General features: G+C 38.0%; 1 protein-coding gene across 2 annotated transcripts in view; it reads left to right on the forward strand.

Annotated features, from left to right (window-relative positions):
• Positions 1-7,752, forward strand: part of CUL3 (cullin 3) — a 90,910-nt gene extending 83,158 nt beyond the window's left edge. For both annotated transcript variants that reach the window (XM_059167894.1, XM_059167895.1), the window contains 2 exons: positions 4,646-4,791; positions 7,282-7,752. In XM_059167894.1, coding sequence (XP_059023877.1) covers positions 4,646-4,791; positions 7,282-7,413 — 278 coding nt within the window. In that variant the 3' untranslated portion in view covers positions 7,414-7,752. The remainder of the gene's footprint in view (positions 1-4,645; positions 4,792-7,281) is intronic.
• The last annotated feature ends 12,929 nt before the right edge of the window (positions 7,753-20,681 follow it).

Genomic DNA, 20,681 nt, shown 5'->3' on the forward strand with positions numbered 1-20,681 from the left:
AAAAAAATGATCTTTTTCCTCAAAAGAAATTATTATCTGTTGGAGTTCTTTCTTTTAAAAAAAAGTAATGCTTGGGCTGCCTGGGTGACTCCGTCGGTTAAGTGTCTGCCTTCAGCTCAGGTCCTCATCCCAGGGCCCTGGGATCTAGTCCGGTATGGGGCTTCCTGCAGAGCAGGGAGTCTGCTTCTTCCTCTCCCTCTGCCTGCTGCTCCCTCTGCTTGTGCTCACTCACTGTCTGTCTAATAAATAAAATCTTAAAAAATTTTAAAAAGTAAGGCTTTTCTGGTGCTGCATGACGATAGGCTTAAGGAGTAAAGTAGTTTTTATTCTTATGTGTTCCTGTCAAAATACAGTTGAATCTAAGTACAGTAAGCATTTAAAAAGTAATTGGTACTGTAAAAGTGTACTTCTTTCTGTACGGTTTTCAGTAACGAAATAGAATTTTGTTAATATATTAGAAGTTAAAATAACTTTTTAACTGGCTGAGTTAACCAATAATGGACATCTATTTTTATCTTTTTTTTTTTTTTTTAAAGATTTTATTTAAAAAAGTAGGCAGAGATGCAGGCAGAGGGAGAAGCAGGTTCCCTGCCGAGCAGGGAGACCAATATGGGACTCGATTCCAGGATGCTGGGATCATGACCTGAGCCGAAGGCAGCCGCTTAACCAACTGAGCCACCCAGGCGTCCCTGGACATCTGTTTTTAAAACTGATTTATATATTTCTCAAAGTGTGGTTATCTAGTGTGATTTTTAGATGCAGCCATTTGTTTTAGTAGAGAATCTTTTAAGTTTCAAAACCTTGAAACCAGTATTAGCTCTCTACTTTAAAAACATAGAAATGATCCTATTGTGAATGATTTTTAGTATGTTTTTACTTTTAATTAATAATGAGCATCCTGTTAATTATACATTTACCATAATGTATGAAGTGTGTTTTTGGTGTATTTAAGGGGGAAAAGGCAGCTTATCTTTGTGAATGTTTAAAATTCTAATATATAGTTTGCTCCCTGATTTCAAATTTAGTGTTAGATAAACTTCCCAGGGCTAACTTCATCCATCACAGCTGTGCATGAAGTCTGTGTATTGAAACAGTACTTTAAAATAAGTTTTTAAAATGATTGCAGTTCTTTTGATTTACAAAAAACTATGTTCACATTTTACACTAATAAAAAGATGAGGTCTTTTTAAAAATTATTTTATGTCAAATATGTAATTGATTGCCAGATTACGTTCATTCAAAATGTTACCTACACCCTTCTGCTGACCTTTTTGACCCTAATTGGTATTTGTATGCCCTCTGAAGCAGAGTGGTGTCTCTTTTAAAGCATTGTCTACTTTGTCCCATAGTTGCAGGCCATATCATTGTATCTTCATCACCGAAATGGCCCCATGTTTGGACACAGATGTAAATTGAAAATAAAATAGAACTACACTAAAGAGACTCATGGAATAAAATACCTTGTTTTCCCCAGTGTGAGACATAAGACTTTATAATTTGGGGTAGATTCAGGTTCTGGATCTTAGGACTTGTTTGTATTTTAGATTTAGAGGAAGATGTGCGGGGATGTACATACATCTGAATTACCAAACTTCACCATGCTTTAGCCTAAGTATAACTCTGTAATCCCAGATTCCATCATGTCCAATAGTAGTAGTTTCAGATACTGTTATTGTTATCAAAAAAAATAGTCTTCTCTTCATGAATTTTTAATTGTGGGTGGTGGTGGTCTTGGTGTAGTATTTTAGATCTGATTAAAATAGAATTTTTTAGGAGCACCTGGGTGGCCTGTTCAGTTAGGTGTCCAGCTCTCAATTTCAGCTCAGGTCATGATCTCGGAGTTGTGAAATCAAGGCCTGAGGCTCTGTGCTAGGCATGGAGCCTGCCTGGGGTTTTCTCGCCCTCCCTCCTCTGCCCTCCTCCCACTTTCATTCTCATTTGCTTCCTCTCTCAGATTAAAAAAAATTTTTTTTTGATGTTAAGTGTGTGTGTATAGTACTTTAAATCTAATTAAAATGGGACTACAGTTGTATATGATAAGAAATTTAACTAGATGATGTCTTTAAAGTTCTTTTCAGCTATAAAATTCTGTGAAGAAATAATGTTTTCATTTTGAAATTTACTTAGATCATTATCATCACTTAAAAATATTTAGTATAAGTTAAAATTTTCTCCCTGGTGTTAAGTATTGTGACCACATAGGTTTCCTTAAGTTGTCAAAATACAGCCCTGCCTTTTGGCTCATAATCAAAGATGCAGAGACTCTTCTGTCCTTACCCAATTCTGCCTTTTCTATAGTCATTAATAGGGGCGCCTGGGTGGCTCAGTGGGTTAAGCCGCTGCCTTCAGCTCAGGTCATGATCTCAGGGTCCTGGGATCGAGTCCCGCGTCGGGCTCTCTGCTCAGCAGGGAGCTTGCTTCCTCCTCTCTCTCTCTCTCTGCCTGCCTCTCTGCCTACTTGTGATCTCTCTCTGTCAAATAAATAAATCTTAATAAATAAATAAATAAATATAGTCATTAATAGAAGTTCAAAGAAGTTAAAAGTATTAATCAAATAACACAACCTTTGAAAAGATTTGTTGTAATCTACAGCGGTTTCCATAGTTCACCAGTCACCACCACTGGTCACGTTTCCCTTGCCCTTTACTTGATAAGCCAGATACATATGTACCCCATTACACAAGCAAATGCCTCTGTTACCTTCTTCTTAAGGCAGGGTATGGTGTGAGGCTCTGGGAGTGAGCTCCTGCCCTCACATTTTATAAAACATTTAAATTCAGTATGTATCACCACAGTCTTTCCATTTATTTTGGACTAGACCTCTTTAGGCGGCCAAAACCAACAGAACAAAATAGATTGTTTTAAAAAATTATTTCTTCCTCCAACATTTTATTTTAAATATTTTCAAATCCATAGAATAAGTGAGAAACACCATAATGGATGAAGATATATGGCCATCACTGGTATTTATGAGTCATTAAACTTTTTGTCCTGTTTGTTCTGGTGCCTTTGACTCTACCCTCGCCCTTTCCTCAAATATATACATTTATGTATATATTTGCTACAGCTATTCAGCAAACATCACACTTCTCCCTGCCCCAAATACTTCAGCATACATTTACTCCTTTAAGCTATATATTTTCTAAAATAATTGTAATACTATATCATACCCAAAAAAATTAATAATTCCATACATATTTATTTGCATAAATAAATATTTGTGTACCACCCATATATATTTGTCCACAGTTGTCTCAAAAATGCCTTTCAGGGCCACCTGGGTGGCTCAGTTGGTTAACCATCTAACTCTTGATTTCAGCTCTAGTCATGATCTCAGAATCATGAGATCAAGCTCTGAGTTGGGCTCTGCACTTAGCACGGAGTCTGCTTGAGATTCTCTCTTTTCCATCTGTCCCCCACCCACACTCACACACACATACCCACTCTCTCTTTAAAATAAGTAAATTGTAAAAAAAGAAAAATTGTCTTTCATATCACTTTTTAAATCCAGGATTCAATCATGGTGTCCGCATTACATTGATTTTTATGTCCTTTAAATTTCTATTTACTCTAAACCAGTATCTTTTTTTTTAAATGACATTGACTTGTTTGAGGAAAAGCATTATTTATTCTTTTTTAGTAGGTCATCTTAATCTAATTTTACTCTTTTTTTGTTAAGATACTGATTATCTTTAACTTGGGAAAAGATACTGAAAATAGAATTCTTAACCAAGGGGTTCTAATGAGAAACACCTGAATAGATATGCACACCAGAATGATGTTTTGCTAAATTGTAGTGTCTGCTGTCTTGTTGGTGTGCCTGTGCCTAAGTCAGCAATGTCTTACATGCTTCTTTGTAATTTCCAATTTTTGCCTCCAGAAATTTCATACCTATCTCTTACTGATGACCAAATGAAAAATCAGATGCCATTTTTCTTTCTCTTACTTCAGTTAGAGCAGAGTTGTAAAAGAAAGGGACTTCAGTATTTAATCCCTGAGCAGTTACCTTGAAGACAGTAGGGAATAACAGAGTAAGACTTCTCTTTCCCAGAAGGCTGGAATAGAGTATGCATTAGTGATAATGAGATTGTGATGGAAAAAAATTAATAAGATACATGATAAATTTTTAGGTAGTCTGTGACAAGTACAGATAAATTACTTATTCCTTTAACTGACATCTTAGTGGTACTTTCTAACTATTGAGTTAACTGCATCTTGCCAACACATAACTCTTTCCTTCCCTTAAAGTGTCTTGGGGTGATGTTAGTAAAATACTAGTTGGCTCTGCAATGAAAATTATTTTCTGGTAATTTTTCTACTAAGTACATCTGGCTGCCATTTTTCTTCCAGAAGTGGAATCTATTTTATAAAAATAAAATTGGTTTTATTATCTCTATAAAATTAAATTCCTAATATTTAAAAAGAATAAGTTAGAATTGTAAGATTTTTTAATATCCATGATTATTAATTGTTTAAATATTTGTTAAACATTGAATTAGGCACCTTTTGAATGTTTACTTGAATTAATGTATACTCATATTGAAATTGGTTTTTCTTTGTAGGTATTTTCTAAATTATATTGTTTGTTTATATACTGCATTGTTTTATTAATGGTAGTTACATGGTAAGTGTCTTTCTCTTTTAGTTGCTGCCAAACAAGGTGAATCTGACCCAGAAAGGAAAGAAACGAGGCAGAAAGTGGATGACGACAGAAAACATGAGATAGAAGCTGCTATTGTGCGGATAATGAAATCCAGAAAGAAGATGCAGCACAATGTATTAGTAGCAGAGGTGAGGGTGCTTAAAGACTAGATTAATGTAGGAAAAGCAAAATAATACTATAGTTCACATTTAGGAAATCACTATATTTCAGGTTGTTTAAAATACAGTTTTAAAATTAGGAAATCAGAGTTAGGTAACATTTATCATTAAAAGTATGGCAGTTACTTGATAATTAAACACATCAGTACATCCAAATATGTGCACACTTTAAGAACTAATATATTCGTAATAGAAAATTGTCACACAAAGAATAAAAAATTTTCCCTACTTAATATGAACAAGCTACCATTATTTTTAAAAGTCAGTGTTGCCATTGGAATGGGTAAGAATGATTAGGGCTGAATAAAGTATTGGTAGAGGATAGAGAGCTAAGTGAAGATGAACGGAAGTAGAACCGATAGGACTTACTGGTCATGGGAAACAAAGGGAGTCCAGGACTCCTAGTTTTCTGGTTTGGAGGCTAAATGGAGGGAGGGAGGGGCAGCGTGCTACTCTGTTCTGCATTTGCGATATTTTGTACAAGCTGACTTTTATATCACATTGGCAGAGAAAGAATTATATGAGTGATTGGTCAGTCATTTCAAAACTAATGCCCTATTGCTAATTAGGTAACTCATTAGTTTTCTCAGCCATTTTCATGGCTCTGGTAGAGTGACATTGATGGCAGTGCTTCGAGAAGGAAGTAGAGCTGAAAGCACCAGGAAGGGGCCTTGTCCTTTGAGATGCTGGCTCATGGGAAGGAGCAGAGAACAGTACTAGGGGACTGAGTGTTAAGTTGGGGTGTCCTGGATTTTGTTTTTCTGATGGGAAGATTCTCATGTTTATGTCCTAGGAATAAAGAAGGAATAAAGAAAATGGGGGTTGAGGGACAGTTGAAAGGTGAGAGGACTGTGCAGGGAACACAGGTGGGTGCTAGACGTGTTGACAAGGATAGTACTGACTGTGCCTCTCTCGAGAACCCAGGGCAGGGTGCCGGGGTGTACTAAACAAGGGTGGATACAAGTGTGAATAAATGTGTATGTGTACGGTGTGGGAATGTGAGGAATTGCAGATAAACAGGATGTGAGGTGAATGGTGCTCAGGAAGTTGCTGAACTTGAACACATGACGTTTGTGTTACCAGTGTGTACCAGAGAGATCGGTGTAATGTGAAAGCAGCCACTGATAACAAAGGAGTGTGGCTGTGTTCCAGTAAGAATTTACAAAATAGGCCGCAGGGCTGTTTGGCCTGTGGGCCACATCTTCTTGTCTCCTGGTCTGCCCCAAAGGTGTAAAAATGATGACTTTACTCAGCAAAGAACCCAAGTTGTAGATTCTGAATGATGTAAATGTGAAGCAGATTTTTGCTGAAGAGTACCAAAGGAATCTGGGATTTGAGGGTACTGTTCAGAGTGTAGCTGAAAGTGATCTTGCCTGCAGTCTGGACCCCATCAAGGAGGTAGGTCAGAAGAAATTGTTAGTAGCTTAGAAGAAAGGGTCAGAGGATGAGAGATCTTATATGGGTTGAGAACAAGTTTGTTGATACTGGAGGGATAATACCAGAAGGAAGATAGATTTTTAGCTAGAGGCAGAAGTACTGAAGTTCACATTTCAAAGAATTGCTGATCCATTGTGGCTCTGGGAAATGAACTCTACAATAGGAGTAAAAGGAAAGCTGGCTTTTGGGTGGATGGGTGTTCTGCAAGAGAGGCACGAAGGGTCAGTGGGGAAAACGATCTTTGCGGGCAGAAGGTTTAGTTCTCATCTCTGACTCCTGGCTCTGTTTACAATAATGCATGCATGTCAGTCTTACGGTCTGGCTGTTTTCCTCATTTGTAGAAGACAACCCACTTTGCAGGTTTAAGAGCACGGAATAAATAAATAAATACAGAATGACTGATAAACAATGCACAGACTTCAGCTGCTGCTGTAGTTACCATTTTATTTTTACCGATGTGTCACAATACCTAGAATCCTGACAACAGCTGGAGAAAAGAATGACAACAGTAGCATTTACCAGGACCAGGAAGCACCATTAATTCATTTAGCATATGCAATGACTTTACTTTCTCAGGAGCCCAGTGGTCATAAATGGGAGAGCTAGGATTTGAATCTAGAGACTCTGGGGTCCAGAGTCTGTTCTCTTATATACATCATGGTTCCTAAATTCTGTGAGTTGGGAGTAACGGAGAGGTTAGTACATTTAGACCATCAGAATGGTTAAACCATAATGTGCTATGCATTCATATAGTCCAACTAATTCAGTTACTAACCCACTTCAGCATTCATATTCTCATGTGAAGGAGGCATGTTCTAACCCATATATTACATTTTCAAATAAAACCTTCTTAAAGTTAAATTTTTGAATTTGGTAATCTGATTAGTAGAATTTGATCTGAATCTTAAAATGACACATCACTTCTTTTCAAAGATAAGAATTTTTGTGTGTTTATATGGAAGTGTTAATACATTTTAAAAATTTTCTGGTAGGAATTAGTTTTTTTTTTACTTTCTCTTTTAGGTAACTCAGCAATTGAAGGCTCGATTCTTACCAAGTCCAGTTGTTATTAAGAAACGTATTGAAGGACTTATTGAGAGAGAGTATTTGGCACGAACACCTGAGGATCGCAAAGTATACACATATGTAGCATAAAATGCGTTCAGAAATTTGATTTATTCTTGGACTGTACTCTTCCGCATGGACTGAGAAGTTCTTTTAAATCATTAAATATTAAGACGACCATCTCTTCTATTAAATTACAGTACATGTTCTAGACCATTCAGATCAAGCCTTTACTCCCTTTGAGAGTTTTCAACATCAGTTGATTGAGCTTCAGGCTTTACAACATTTATCCCTGTAGAGATCATCTTTACAGTTCCTCGGGAAAATGTGAATGTGCCGCGTTTTGTTTTCAATACTGTATGAAAACAGGAAAAAATAAAACAAAAATTTAGAAAATACAGCTCATTAAAATAAAATTGTTGAATTTCATTTCCCCAGGTCTTCAGTGTTGATGTAAATGTGTTTTTGTAGTGTTGCTTAGCACTTTGCGCATTGTATAAGTTGGGTAACAAAAATGGTAAAAGAAATGACACAGTTCCCAGTTATCTTGCTCTGCTTAAGACACTTCTTTAGCTAGTCTTGTTTAATTTAAAGGTTTGATAAATATACACAGACCCAAGCATACATTTGATGAGCATGCTTTATTCTACCATATGCACTTACTAATCTTCTAGCCTTATGACCAGGAACCTTTATTTTGGGCTCTATACACTTCCGGATTTGGTTTTCCCCTCTTGTATTTTGAGATTCCCAAATTAAGTCCTCTCATGATTGGGTTTTGTTTTACGTTATCTCTAGAGAGAAAATATTTTAGTATGTATAAATTGTATAATAATTTTTTGCTGTTGTACTCACTGCTAATAGTGGATTGTATAGGGCAGTGTTTTTATTTCATTTATTATAGACAAAAATAAATGATTTAGTATGCACACACCCACTAATTCAAGTATGTCAGAGCACAAAGTTGGCAGCTGGTTGTATTTAATTCAGACCCTTGAAAAGCACATACAGCCGATACTTTGTTTATAAATATCTTTCTTAGGTTGCCCCTCTCTTAAATATATATTTTGGTGAAGCTGGGGTGCACTGTTAATTTTCTGTTTAAAATGCATTCTAAAGATGCAATAAATATGATTACCTTGGTATTTTTTAACGAGATCTTCAGTTCTTGCAGCTGTGTTTTGGGGAGTGATTAAGCAATATTTTTCAAACCTGATGATTCTTGGGTATTTAGCTATTGTCCTCCAAAGAGTCATCGTTTCATGTTTTCAAAGATGTACTTTGTGCTGAAGATTCATGTCAGTTATCCTGTGCTTCCAACTTTCACCAATGTTTTTTACATGATTGATCCACCAAGGATTATAGTTTGCTTTAACTTCAAAGTATTTTTATCTTCAATTTTATTTAATTTGGTTTCATTTTTTTTTCATAAGACAGTGTTTCAGCCGTGTAATTGGGGCAAACCACTATAGGTTGATGTTGGATAGAAAAGTGGAATGTTACTAATGAGTTGAAATAACCAGCTCTTGGCTGACTATCAGTACTGTTGATACATATATTAGAATGTATGTCTCAGAAGATGGTTTCTGTTTAAATTTATGGTCAAGTTACAACAACTGAATTCTAAAATGGATTAAAAGCTCCACGTAAATATTTTCCCCCATGCGTCTCTTGGGTTATAATTTTCCTTTTAAACTTGGCAAATATTCTCTTACTGCATTTAATTTTGTCTCCATTTGTACTGTAGAATTATAAGCCTTATGCTCTTAATCTCTACATTTTCCACTTGTACATGATGCAGTTAAGATGTAGATGAAAACTATCATGAACATTATTCTCAGGATACTTTTACCATACTTGAGCACTAGTAGGGCAGGTGTAGAATGGTGAGCCGAAGGGTTCCACCCTTGTGATTTCATAATTGGATTTCTGTAATGGGAGGGTGTTTGTCTATAGGAAGATACTGGTAGTTTAGGTAGCACAGTTGTTTCGTTGCTCTCAGTCCCCAGTTAAATAATTATGACACCTTGGGAAATAGAACAATTCAGATTGTTGAGTTAATAAATATGAAAGGTGTAAAAACTACATATGAAATTTCAATAAATGCAAATTTAAGTGCTACTTTAAACCACTAAAAATCAGTAAAGTTAAATTTATATTTTGTCTCAAGTATGGTTGTACAAATCAGAGGTAGATCTAGAGCTTTGAGATGCTGGTTTGGGAGTACAGGTTCATGTTTATGCTTCTAAATGCTGATAAGTACATTGAAACACGTTTCTGAACTCCAGTTGGGTTGAATGGCCAGAGAATGATAACTGCAGTGAAAAACAAAAATGGGTCACCTAACACAGTTACACGTTTTGACTCTTAATTATTATTTTAGCTCATAAAGCTCGTAATGGTACGTGTTGACATTGCTTTCTTTTCAGCAAGTGGTCATTCATGCTGTTTTTCTCAGTTCTTTAATGTCTTAATTTCAAAGAATAATACATCCTAATCATTTAATCCTGTTGATGTGAATAAATTTTGATGACTTACTTGAAGAATTTCGAGGGTGGATACATAGTTTTCTAACTGCAAAAATGATGTAATCTTTGTTCACTTGTTAAGTTGTATTCTCTGCTATCATTTTCAAATCCAGGACAGTGTTTATTTTGAATTGTTATATAGTTATATTATTTAAAGATTGAAAATTCATTGCAATTAGGGAACACAGCCTCACAAAATAAAATGTGGTTGTGAATACAAGGATTCTTTATGTCAGTGAATTTTAAAAGGGGATGGGGGAAGGGACACCTGTCTCTCCAAAGGATGTATTAGAATCACCTGTTGTAGCATTGTATACCTAGACATGTACGGCTCCCAAACCCCCAGGATGCTGATAGACCTTCTCCATAAGAATCCTTGTCCTAGTAAAGCACTGTTGATATTCCATTCCCCCAGTGTGTATGTTAGGTATCAAGAAAGGCTTGGGAGACCAGCAGAGTGAGTTCAAGATGATGCCTGCATCCCCAGAAAACTAGTACGTTGGCATCATCTGGGGTTTCTAAATATTATTTAGTTCCTCAATTTGGAAAATAATTTCAAAATGTTAAATCCAGATGATGCTATTTTTGTTACATTTTTAGATACTTATTTTGAATAGCTGAGTAGTACACAGATTTTATTTTTGCCTATCTACTGTAACTTGAGACTCAATTTTTATAGCCTAATTTTATATAAGCTATCTTTTACTGCTATTAGTTTGTCTCCACTTGGGGAGGAAAACTGTTAGATAATGAAGATTGAAGATCATATATTTTACTATATGGTGCATATAGTAAATAGGTATTTTGTATTCCATGGATATGAACGTTAAAACATTTCAGGTTAGCAAAATTATTATGAATTATTTCTATTCCCCAAAGCAGGGATAAATAAAAGTGTTAAGCAAATAGTTAATAACAACATTTATGTCCTTATTACCACGTGCCAGACATTGTTCTGAGTGTTTCATGTGCATTAATTAGTCCTCACATGAGCTTTATAAGATGGATATTGTCGATTATGTCAATGTTGCCTAAGGGTACTGCTAGGAAAGGGCACAGCCAAGCTGGTTGGGCCTGCATTTGATACTCTGTTCTAACACCTGAGATGGTGTCACTTGATGTGACTTTCTGTTTATAAATTCATTATTTTACTCCATACCTCATTCACAGGAAGGAAAGTTTGAGGATATGGCAAAATTACTCTTACTTAACAAACTAAACTTAGTACACCACGCATCTTGGTATGGAAACTTTAGATACTTCATCTTACTGGTCATCAGTTTTGGGTAGGAAAGGAAATGGAAGGCAATCCCTGCTATTCTGGAAGCTTAGTGCAAGTTTTACATACTTGAGTGGGTTGCATGGAGAGATGCTTAAAATGGAACTTAAATTCAAATCTTGAATTCTAAAAGACATTTTCTCCTTTGCATGCCTTGTACCAAATCCATTATCTAGCTAGAAGTTTGAGGAGACGGAATAGTGACAGTGAATCTAACAGGGAACGGTGCAGAGATGGATCATGAAGCTAGCCCTCAGGAGAACCTGAATAGCTGGAAAGTCTTGAAAAGTCCTTGGTGAATTTTAGGGATAGCAAATTCGCAATGGTGTCACTTAAGTGTCTGATCCTCATACTAGGGCCTTAATTGATCCTCCAATGAATGAGTGGAGCAGACATGGCCTTGTAATTTTATGGGAGGAGCTCAAAACAATCTTGCATATTTTTTAATAACAAATTGTTAAATTTGAATAGTTGGATAACAGTACAGTTCAAATAACACAAAACTATACTCAATTCTTGCAGTGTGGGAAAATTAAAATTTGAAGTCTCAAAATTCTTTTCTGCAGTTGTACTTCTTCAGTGCCTCAGCACAATGCCTGGCATGTGGTGGTTGTAGGCGCTCTGGAAGTATCAGACGAATGCACTTCATGATCACCAAGTGTCTTAGCAGGAAGTTTTAAAGGATTCAGCTTCAGAAGTTAAGATGTGTACTGCGTTATTGGAGGTATGACAAATAATATGGTGTAAGAATTAAGTTTTTTACTTTCATTAATAATTTGGTCTTTGGTTTGCAACTAGGTAAAAAGTGGAAAATGTAGACCAACCACTCCGTTGTTCAGATGATATTTAATGCTGATTTTAAAGCCCTCTTGACTTTCACAACATCCTATGAAAAAACTCAGACTTAATGATACAAAAACTTATTCAAGAGCCTATGAATAGTTAACTAGGGTGTGGGGATTTGGGCCTAAATCTGTCTGATTCCAAACCCTATTCTTGTAGTGAGTGTTAACGTGTCCCCAGTGACTGACTTGATTTTGGTCAAGTGTAGACAGAATTTTATAAATTGAATTTGAGTCTGAGGGTAGATTTTTTTGTGTGTATTTTGGTGGAAGTTTCTTTTGATTTATTAGAAAGTATTCCTTGGAGAATCTGATATTGTAAAACTTCTAGATTGTGCACAAGAGAGAAATTGGTAATACTAGCTGTGTGTATTGGTATATATGGTATATTCAAATTACTGCATTTATAAAATTTATATAACTGATGTCCAATATCAGTATCTGTAGAATTCATCCTAAATTTTATTTCCCATATTGATACTGTCCTCTATTAAAAAATAACCACTAGTCCAGTTTTTAAATGGAATGGGTTTGTAGGCCAAAAGAGACAGAAAACTTAGCAGAAGGGCATGGAATCCAGCTAAACGAAGAAGGAAAAGGAAGTGGAATGGCCTTCAAAGTTAAGAAAACGAAGGCACACTATGTTCACGCATGCTCTCTTGTTTGTCTGCAAACCCATTTTGCAGTACTCCTACATATTCTCAATGCTTTTTTTTAACAAAAATTGGTATTATCCAAATTTGTAATAAGGCATCCATATTCACCAAACTGACTTGGGCTAATTAAAAAATAATGTAATCCATTCTCAAAGAACTGGAGGTTTGTAGTCATTAAGGTTATACAAGCATACTACAGAATGTTAATTTAAAAAAAAAATATTCCCAAAGCAGATCAGCAAGTGGCACTGGTATTTTAAAACCTAACTGCACACCAGGATTTTCTAGGGAAGCTTTAAAACAAAACTAATACCTCTTGTAGATTTTGACTTAGAAAGTCTGAGGTGCTTCTTTTGTTCAGCTAAATTTGGGAACCATTGCTTTTGATGGTAGTCATTAAAGCATATAAATTCCTGATATGACTAAGAGAATGTTCATTTGATATACAAGTTGTGAGGTTTTCTTTAGCCCCTTACATGTATTTAGTACACCTCAGCTGGTTAAACAACATGTTGATCAAGAATTTTGATTCCAATGTGGGCCAATTAGTATTAATCAGATAACAGTATTAATCACAACCCACCAGTTGTCATTAGTGGATTCTCTTAAATGGGCGGGGGAGGGGGAAGAGTGGGGTGGTGCAGGGAGGAGGAGTCAGTAATCATGCCCTCATAGTCAAAGAGTAACCTGTGGTCTTACAGTTATAATCAGGCATTCCCATGGAGAGTAACTGAATCCAGAAACCCAGGTATTCAAAGTTCAGTTACCTTTATGCCACTAGTCTAAGAACCACTGGTTGTGAAGCAGTTTAATGAGATCTGAGTAACAAAAATTGGTATGTTTTTGCTGCCAACTTTGTGAGATCATAAAGTATAAGCCATAGTCTCCGCTATTATCGTGTGATCCAAATGGTATGAAGTGTTTCCAGTGAAATTTAGGCTTTTGTTTGACAGTCATCCACTTAATTTGACATGAGGGGACTCCCTTAAGAACATGATACTCCCAATTCCCTAATAGCCAAATCTGACTTTTGGATTATTTCTCAGTAATGAGCTTTATAGAATCATCCATATTCTTTTATGTACTAGTAATTTAGTAAAATACATGTTTTTAATTGTTTTTTCTCAATCTTGAAAAAGTTGAGAGTCTTGAAACGATTCTTAAAATGTCGTTCCATCAGTTTGGTGTGTAGAGTAAGTAAGAGCTAAGTGTGTAAGGAGACCCACAAGCTCATCCCCAGGCAAACCTCATTCTCAAGGTTGGTAAAAGAGGGAGGGCCCCCTTCTAGCTTGTACTGTGGTCCCTGAAGGTGCACTTTGGAGAGTCCTCGCTATTGCTGTTGTGCTTAGTACCCTGGCCACAATTACTGCTGTTTCAACCAAAGTGCTGGATACACAGCTGATCAATGTTCACTTGTCTTTATAACTTTTACTTCTCCATTGGCCTCAACTATGAATTCAGTGGTAGTCTGGATGACAAACAGCACTACTGCTCCCAAGGGAGATTTTTCCTCTGTAGCTTCTCTTAGAAGATTTGGAGCTTGAATTTACCAAAGGACTAGCTGGTGACATGCTCTCACTGTAACGGCTCTTACCTGCCTGTTACTTAGTTCTCAAATGCTAACTTCATTCCAGCCCACTAATAACAACAGCATAGCCCCTTCTATATAGTTAGTAGATCTACATATTAACCCAAGCTGTTGCATTAGCCTTGTTAAATACATCGTGCTATAATCAACTGAATTTATGGTCTAGAAACTTGGATTTATAAACTAAACTCGTTCATAATATTCTTCCCTCTCTTGAGCTAGTTTAACCTCTTGAAATATAATGTTTATCTAAATTACTTCCTGCAGCCCTTCCTTAAAAGGCCCATTTTTTTTTCTACTTCTTTTTTTGGTAATGAATAGGACCAAAAAGTGAGTTTACTAAAACAGTTACAATCCAATCACGTTGTTGAAATCCAGTTTTGTGCAAATGGTCTGCACATGTTTGTGTGCGTATGGATATGGGTATATGTGTGCACATGGGTGCACAGTTGTGTATGCATGGTGAGTGACATCAGATCTTTGGAATAGTACATAGCTGATAGGTAGATTGATCATTTCTGTTCTAAATTACTAGGTATATAGTTTATCAAGTGGGAAACCAGTTAATAAAAAAATCAGTTAAACTTGTTCTATTTATTTCACTACCTTTGCTAAGAAACAGTGTATTATTAAATATTAACAAAATTCTATGTTAGGCAAAAATGTACAGGTACATGTGAGCCTACATAGATGGAACTCTTTAGGAAATTTGTTCACTAAGAAATAAAGTTGTATTTATAAGTTAATTCCCCATGGTTAAGTGTGTCATTGTCAGATATAACAATGTAAATAACTCCCCTCTTCGGTAAACAACACCAACAACAACAACAAAACCCCCCCCCCAAAAAAAAAACACTAGAAATAGATAAAGATGTCTACATATATATGGAAATGTGGTATTTAGTATAACCAGAGATTTACATAATTTATATTCTTTTTATAATTTCAGATGTCAGCTTTCTGCAACTGATACACGTCTACAGCTTTTTGAAAAGAGGTGGGTGCATACATAACCTGATCTGTCTCTAACAACTCTGGGTCCATGGGCATCAATTGCGGTAGTTCAAGTTCTGTGCCTTTGGGTTGTCTGGCTTCCCTCCCAGTCTGGTTGTGAGTTGCCTCCTTTTTTAGGGTACCTACCTCTGACAGCCCCCTTGCTTCCCCCCTCTGACAGCCTCCTTGCTTCCCCTATACTAGAGAAGAAGCAAAAGAACTACAGAGCACATTTGCTGTCTAGGAGTGAATGAGGCTAAAACAAGGTGGGGAGGAGGAGAGGGACTGGCTTTGTAAGAGTTTGCTTAGATGTTGGAAGGAAATTGCGGTTTGGGTTCTGAAGTGTAGGGGAAATCCAACCTCCAGAATAATGGCATGTAATGGTGTAGTGTGAAATTGCCATCTATCCTGAGTTCTGATTCTTCAAATTTCCGTCATTCGAGGTTTACTAAGAAAACTTCTTTAGAAACGAGTGAAGACATTGAAAAGGGACCATGGAGGATAGGGTGACAAGACTAAATCCTACAAAGAATTCTGATTCGTTCTTTAATTCACTCAAGACAGAGTGTGGCGCAAGCAATTTGTGAAATACACAGGTTCTTTTTAAAAGTTACAGGTATTAGTGGTGGGATGTCCCATTCATCCCCAGGTGGAATTGGGATGTCATTACTAAATGAAGATTCCCCATGTGCTACATAGTGTTTTCATGTATAACCTACTCCATTTAAAGAATGTAAATGTCATGAAATATGTCCACACTATATTAAATGACATTTTTTTCATAGAATTCATTTGTGTAACCATTTATTATATATTTTTACGTGTTTAGCCATATTTAAGATGTATTTTCATATGTATTTATCTATACATCTATGTACCATATAGAGTTTTAGACACTGGAGACTCAACAGTGAACAAAACAGACAAAAGGCTTTGCCCTAAAGAGGAGTACACTGGGGAGAATTGTCAATCATGCTAAATTATATAGTGTGCAAAATGTATGGGCTGTGAGAAAAAGTAAAGCAGCTCAAGGAAATGAGGAGTGCCATGGTCGAGGGGAGGTCACATTATAATTCTAAATAGGATGATGAGGGCAGCCGCCTTCAGAAGGTTGTGTCTGAGCTAGATACGCCCTGAAGGAAGTGAAGGAGCAGGCAAGCCATGCCACTGTCAAGGAAGAAAAGTTCCAGGCAGAGAAATAGGACAGGTCAAAGACCTGCCTAGAATGTTCGATCAACAGGGAGGAGGCTGATGTCACTGGTGCAGAGTGGAGGAGGGGGAGAGAAGTAGGAAATTGGGGGGGGGGGGGTTACTAGGGGGCAGGAACCTGGAGGGTTTTGCAGGCCTTTAAAGACTGGTTGTTACTGGAAGAAATTGGAGAACTGTTGCAGGGGAATCAGCACAGCCATGACACAAATCTCACTCAGGCTTTAGAAAAAGATGGCTCCAGTTCGCTGTTTTATAGCTATTGCAACAGTCGCAAGGTGAAGACAATGAGAGCTTGGACCCAGGTGATGGGCATGGCTGTGCTGACAAGTGATTAGATCCTGCATGTATTTCACACATAGAACTGAGGAATACGATGTGGGCTCTGAGAAAGAACTGTCACCAGAGCACTGGGTCTGAGGAACTGATGAGATAGTATTGCCATTCTCTAGTTGGGGGTAAAGGTGATTGGGGTAGTTTTCCTTTCCCGTTCCCCTCACTTCCTTTTTTTGGTTTTTGACTGTATTTGGGGGTAGGGGGAGATAGTCATTTTTAGGTTCATAGCAACACTGGTCATTTTGTTTTGAGGAAGGGGTGAGCTGTGGTCACTTTAGAGCCTTTTAAGTTACAGTTTCTGGTAGACAACCAAGTGTGACATCAACTAGGAGTTGGCTGTGCACATTCGGGGTTTAGAGGAGGAGAGTAGGCTGGAAATACAAATTCCAGAGTTGTTAATATGTAGATGGTATTTATAGCCATCAAACTGGAGGAACTCACCAAGGATGTGGTCGGTTATCGGCACACCCTTCCATCTGTGCCAGTGGATCTGAGTCCTTTAATGGTTTTCCTTTACCAGGTGACACAGTGTTAAGTTTTGCAGTAGAAGGTACTAGTGAGGCATCACAAGAGGAATGGTTTCTTGTCCTGGGCCTGATGTTCACCCACCAGGTTTTGAGAGGGCACTTTTTGTTTTTTTCATCCAGTGCCCCACTTGCATGTTTTTCCCACCCCTTGGTATCCGGGTTCTAGCTCTTCCCAGCATTTGGCTGCCCCACTCTTGCCCCAGTGCTCTCTTAAGCCCTTGACCCAGTCATGGCAATTTGGCTGCAACCCCCAAGCAGTATGGGCCTATACCCCACAGCACCAACCACTGCTCCCTCACTTCTCCCCTCAGCCCTCCCCCCATACATGCTGGGAGGCAAGACTACCCTCCCTTACAGCAGTCCAGGCATCTGGGCTGAGTCTGGCACAGAGGGGTACAAGATCCCAGCAGAGCCAGGCCTTTCGAACTCCTGGTTGCAGCAGTGCCTTGCAGTGGTGCCTCAATCCCCTCTGCACATCCAGTCTCCTTTGTTGGACCAATCCCCTGTTATCCCATCATCAGCCTCTGCTCATACCCACCTGGGGATTTGTTTCCCATGGCCTTCCCGACACAGACACCCAACGCCCAATGCACACATGCCTGTCAGCCTCGGCTCACCTGCCTCCCAGAGGCTTGTTCCTGCTTGCACGGTGACAGTGAACCAACAAATTTCTCCTTCCACTGGGCTGCAGTTTCTTCAGGGAGGGCTGAACCCCCCTTCTGAGCCTGTCCTTCTTCAAGCACTCTCTCTTGGCCTACACCGCCCCTTACAGTTATCTTGAAATCTGCACAATTAGTTTTCCAAAATGGCTTACTAATTCCTTATTTTAAACTTCCTTCATTTAAGTTACGTGTGGTATCCATCACCTGAGTGGGCCCAAACTGACAAGAGGAGTTGATAGTAAACAGAAGAAGAGGTTGAGGGATTTGAGGTCTGGAGCACCCCACTGTTAAGAGGTTTGGAAGAGGGACTAAGGTGAGACGGAGTAAGCCAAATGGCCAAGGAAGGAGGAAAATAAAAAAGAACATGGCGTATGGGACACCTGGGTGGCTTGGTGGGTTGAGCCTCTGCCTTCAGCTCAGGTCATGATCCTGGGGTCTTGGGATCGAGCCCCACATAGGGCTCTCTGCTCAGCAGGGAGCCTGCCTCTCCCTTTCTCTCTGCCTGCCTCTCTGCCTACTTCTGCCTACTTGTGATTTCTCTGTCAATTAAATAAATTAAAAAAAAAAAAAAAAAGAACATGGCGTATCACTAGAGCCAAGCAAAGAACACATTTACAAAGAAGGTGGTTATCAGCTATGTCAGAAACTGCTAGTTAGTCACGTATAATGAGAGCTGAGCGTGAAACTCAGGATGTAGCAACATGAAGATCACTAGCAGCCTTCACAAAATTGGAAACATTAGAAGGACTCTAAAGAGTCTATCTACCAACCTGTCACCCAAGGCAACACTGCCTTTGAGATGCCCTTGACAGATCTTCCACCTAAATCTAAATATCTAAATTTGCTTGCAAATCACTATTTAGTTAATTTGTTCTGTTAACTTTGGGGCTTTATATAATACAGTTTTTATAAAAATTAACTTTTCAAATGATCAGAGACATCAGCTATTGTATAGAGAGCATAGAATATTGAGATGTCCTCAGTATTGTATATATCAAGTAATATTTATTGAGCATCTATTGTGTTGCAGGTATTAGTCTAAGAGCTGGGATATGGTAGTAAAATAGGGAAGCAAAAAGCTTGTCATCATGAAGCTTCCATTTTGGTGAGAGACCAAGTAATAAATTAGGGTGTTTTCAGAATGATATGCACAATGAAGGAAATTGAGTGCCAGGAACAGTAGGGAGTTACTTTGCAATGGTATAAGGATTTAGAAAAACCCTCCCCAAAGCAATTTGAGCATTTGAGCTAAGACCTAACTGTGGACAGCGGTGAACAAAAATCTGCACAGAAAGCATTCTGGATAGAGGGTGTGACATATAGGAGTTTTGTGGATTCAAGGGGCAAAAAGAGAACAAGACTGCAAGCACAGTGTGGAATCTGGGAAAGAAGTAGAAGATAAGATAAAAAGAGATGCAAGGGGAGTTCTAGTTTCTGTCATGATGGAGCAACAAGGGTGAGATTTATACTCCAGCTCTAAGCAATTAGAGAACTGGACAAACTATATATAAAACTGATTTTCAACAGATGAATGGATAAAGAAGATGTGGTATATATACAATGGAATACTATGCAACCATCCAAAGAAATGAAATCTTGCCATTTGCAACGATGTGAATGGAACTAGAAGGTATCATGCTTAGCAAAATAAGACAATCAGAGAAAGACAACTATCATCTGATCTCCTTGATATGAGGAAGTGGAGATGCAACATGGGAGGTTTGGGGGTAGGAAAAGAATAAATGAAAGAAGATGGGATCGGGAGGGAGACAAATCATAAGTGACTCTTAACCTCACAAAACAAACAGGGTTACTGGGGGGAGAGGGTCGGGAGAGGGTGGCTGGGTTATGGACATTGGGAAGGGTATGTGCTACGGTGAGTGCAGTGAAATGTGGAAACCTGGTGATTCACAGACCTGTACCTCTGGGGATAAAAATACATTATATGTTTATTAAAAAAATTAAAAATAAATTTTTTAAAAAAGAACAGTGGTTTTGAGATTTTGGACAACTTGCTTGTGGTCCTTGAGAAAAGGTCCTTTTACTTTGGTCCTTGAGAGAAGGGGAAAAAGAAGGCGATCCCTATGATTGCACTACGTTATTATGGGAAGACTGTTCCCAGGCTTAAGTGCAGGGAGGGAGGAACCTGGACCCCGGAAGTCTTTCTAAGTTGAAAAATCTGATATCAGAGTTTAGGGTGGTCAAAGTATGGATGGAATTTGTGGATCATAGTCCCAAGAAGAGAGGACTGCGCCTGGAAACAGTGCAGGACACCTGCAGAGGTGACTTCTCCAGTCTTTGGCTAAGGGTTGAGTTCAGCATTCAGGAGAGGAAATTACCCAAAGCCAAGGAAAGATCCACAAGAAAGGAGAAGGCAGAAGAGTCTCAGAGCCCAAATGGTATTGGGTGTCATTTATGCCCCTATTAGCCAGTCTTACAAAAATCTTACAAAACACAAGGCATTGAATAGAATCCTCAGAAGGGTATCAACTTAGTAGTGAAGCAAAATTAGCTGTAGACTAAAGGCTGCTCTAGACCTACAACAACAAGGATCAAAAGCAAACCTCAGAAGACTCCAACTGAGTCCAAATACTTTAACTATGAACCAGTATGTAAAAGAATACAACAAAACCTGCAATCAATACATAAAATTCACAACATCTAGCATCCAACAAAAACAAAAAAATTATTAGAAGGGTTCTGCCTGGCTCAGTCGGTGGAACAGGTGACTCTTGATCTCA

Source organism: Mustela lutreola, chromosome 3 (genome assembly GCF_030435805.1).
Source record: "Mustela lutreola isolate mMusLut2 chromosome 3, mMusLut2.pri, whole genome shotgun sequence".
Lineage (NCBI taxonomy): Eukaryota > Metazoa > Chordata > Mammalia > Carnivora > Mustelidae > Mustela > Mustela lutreola.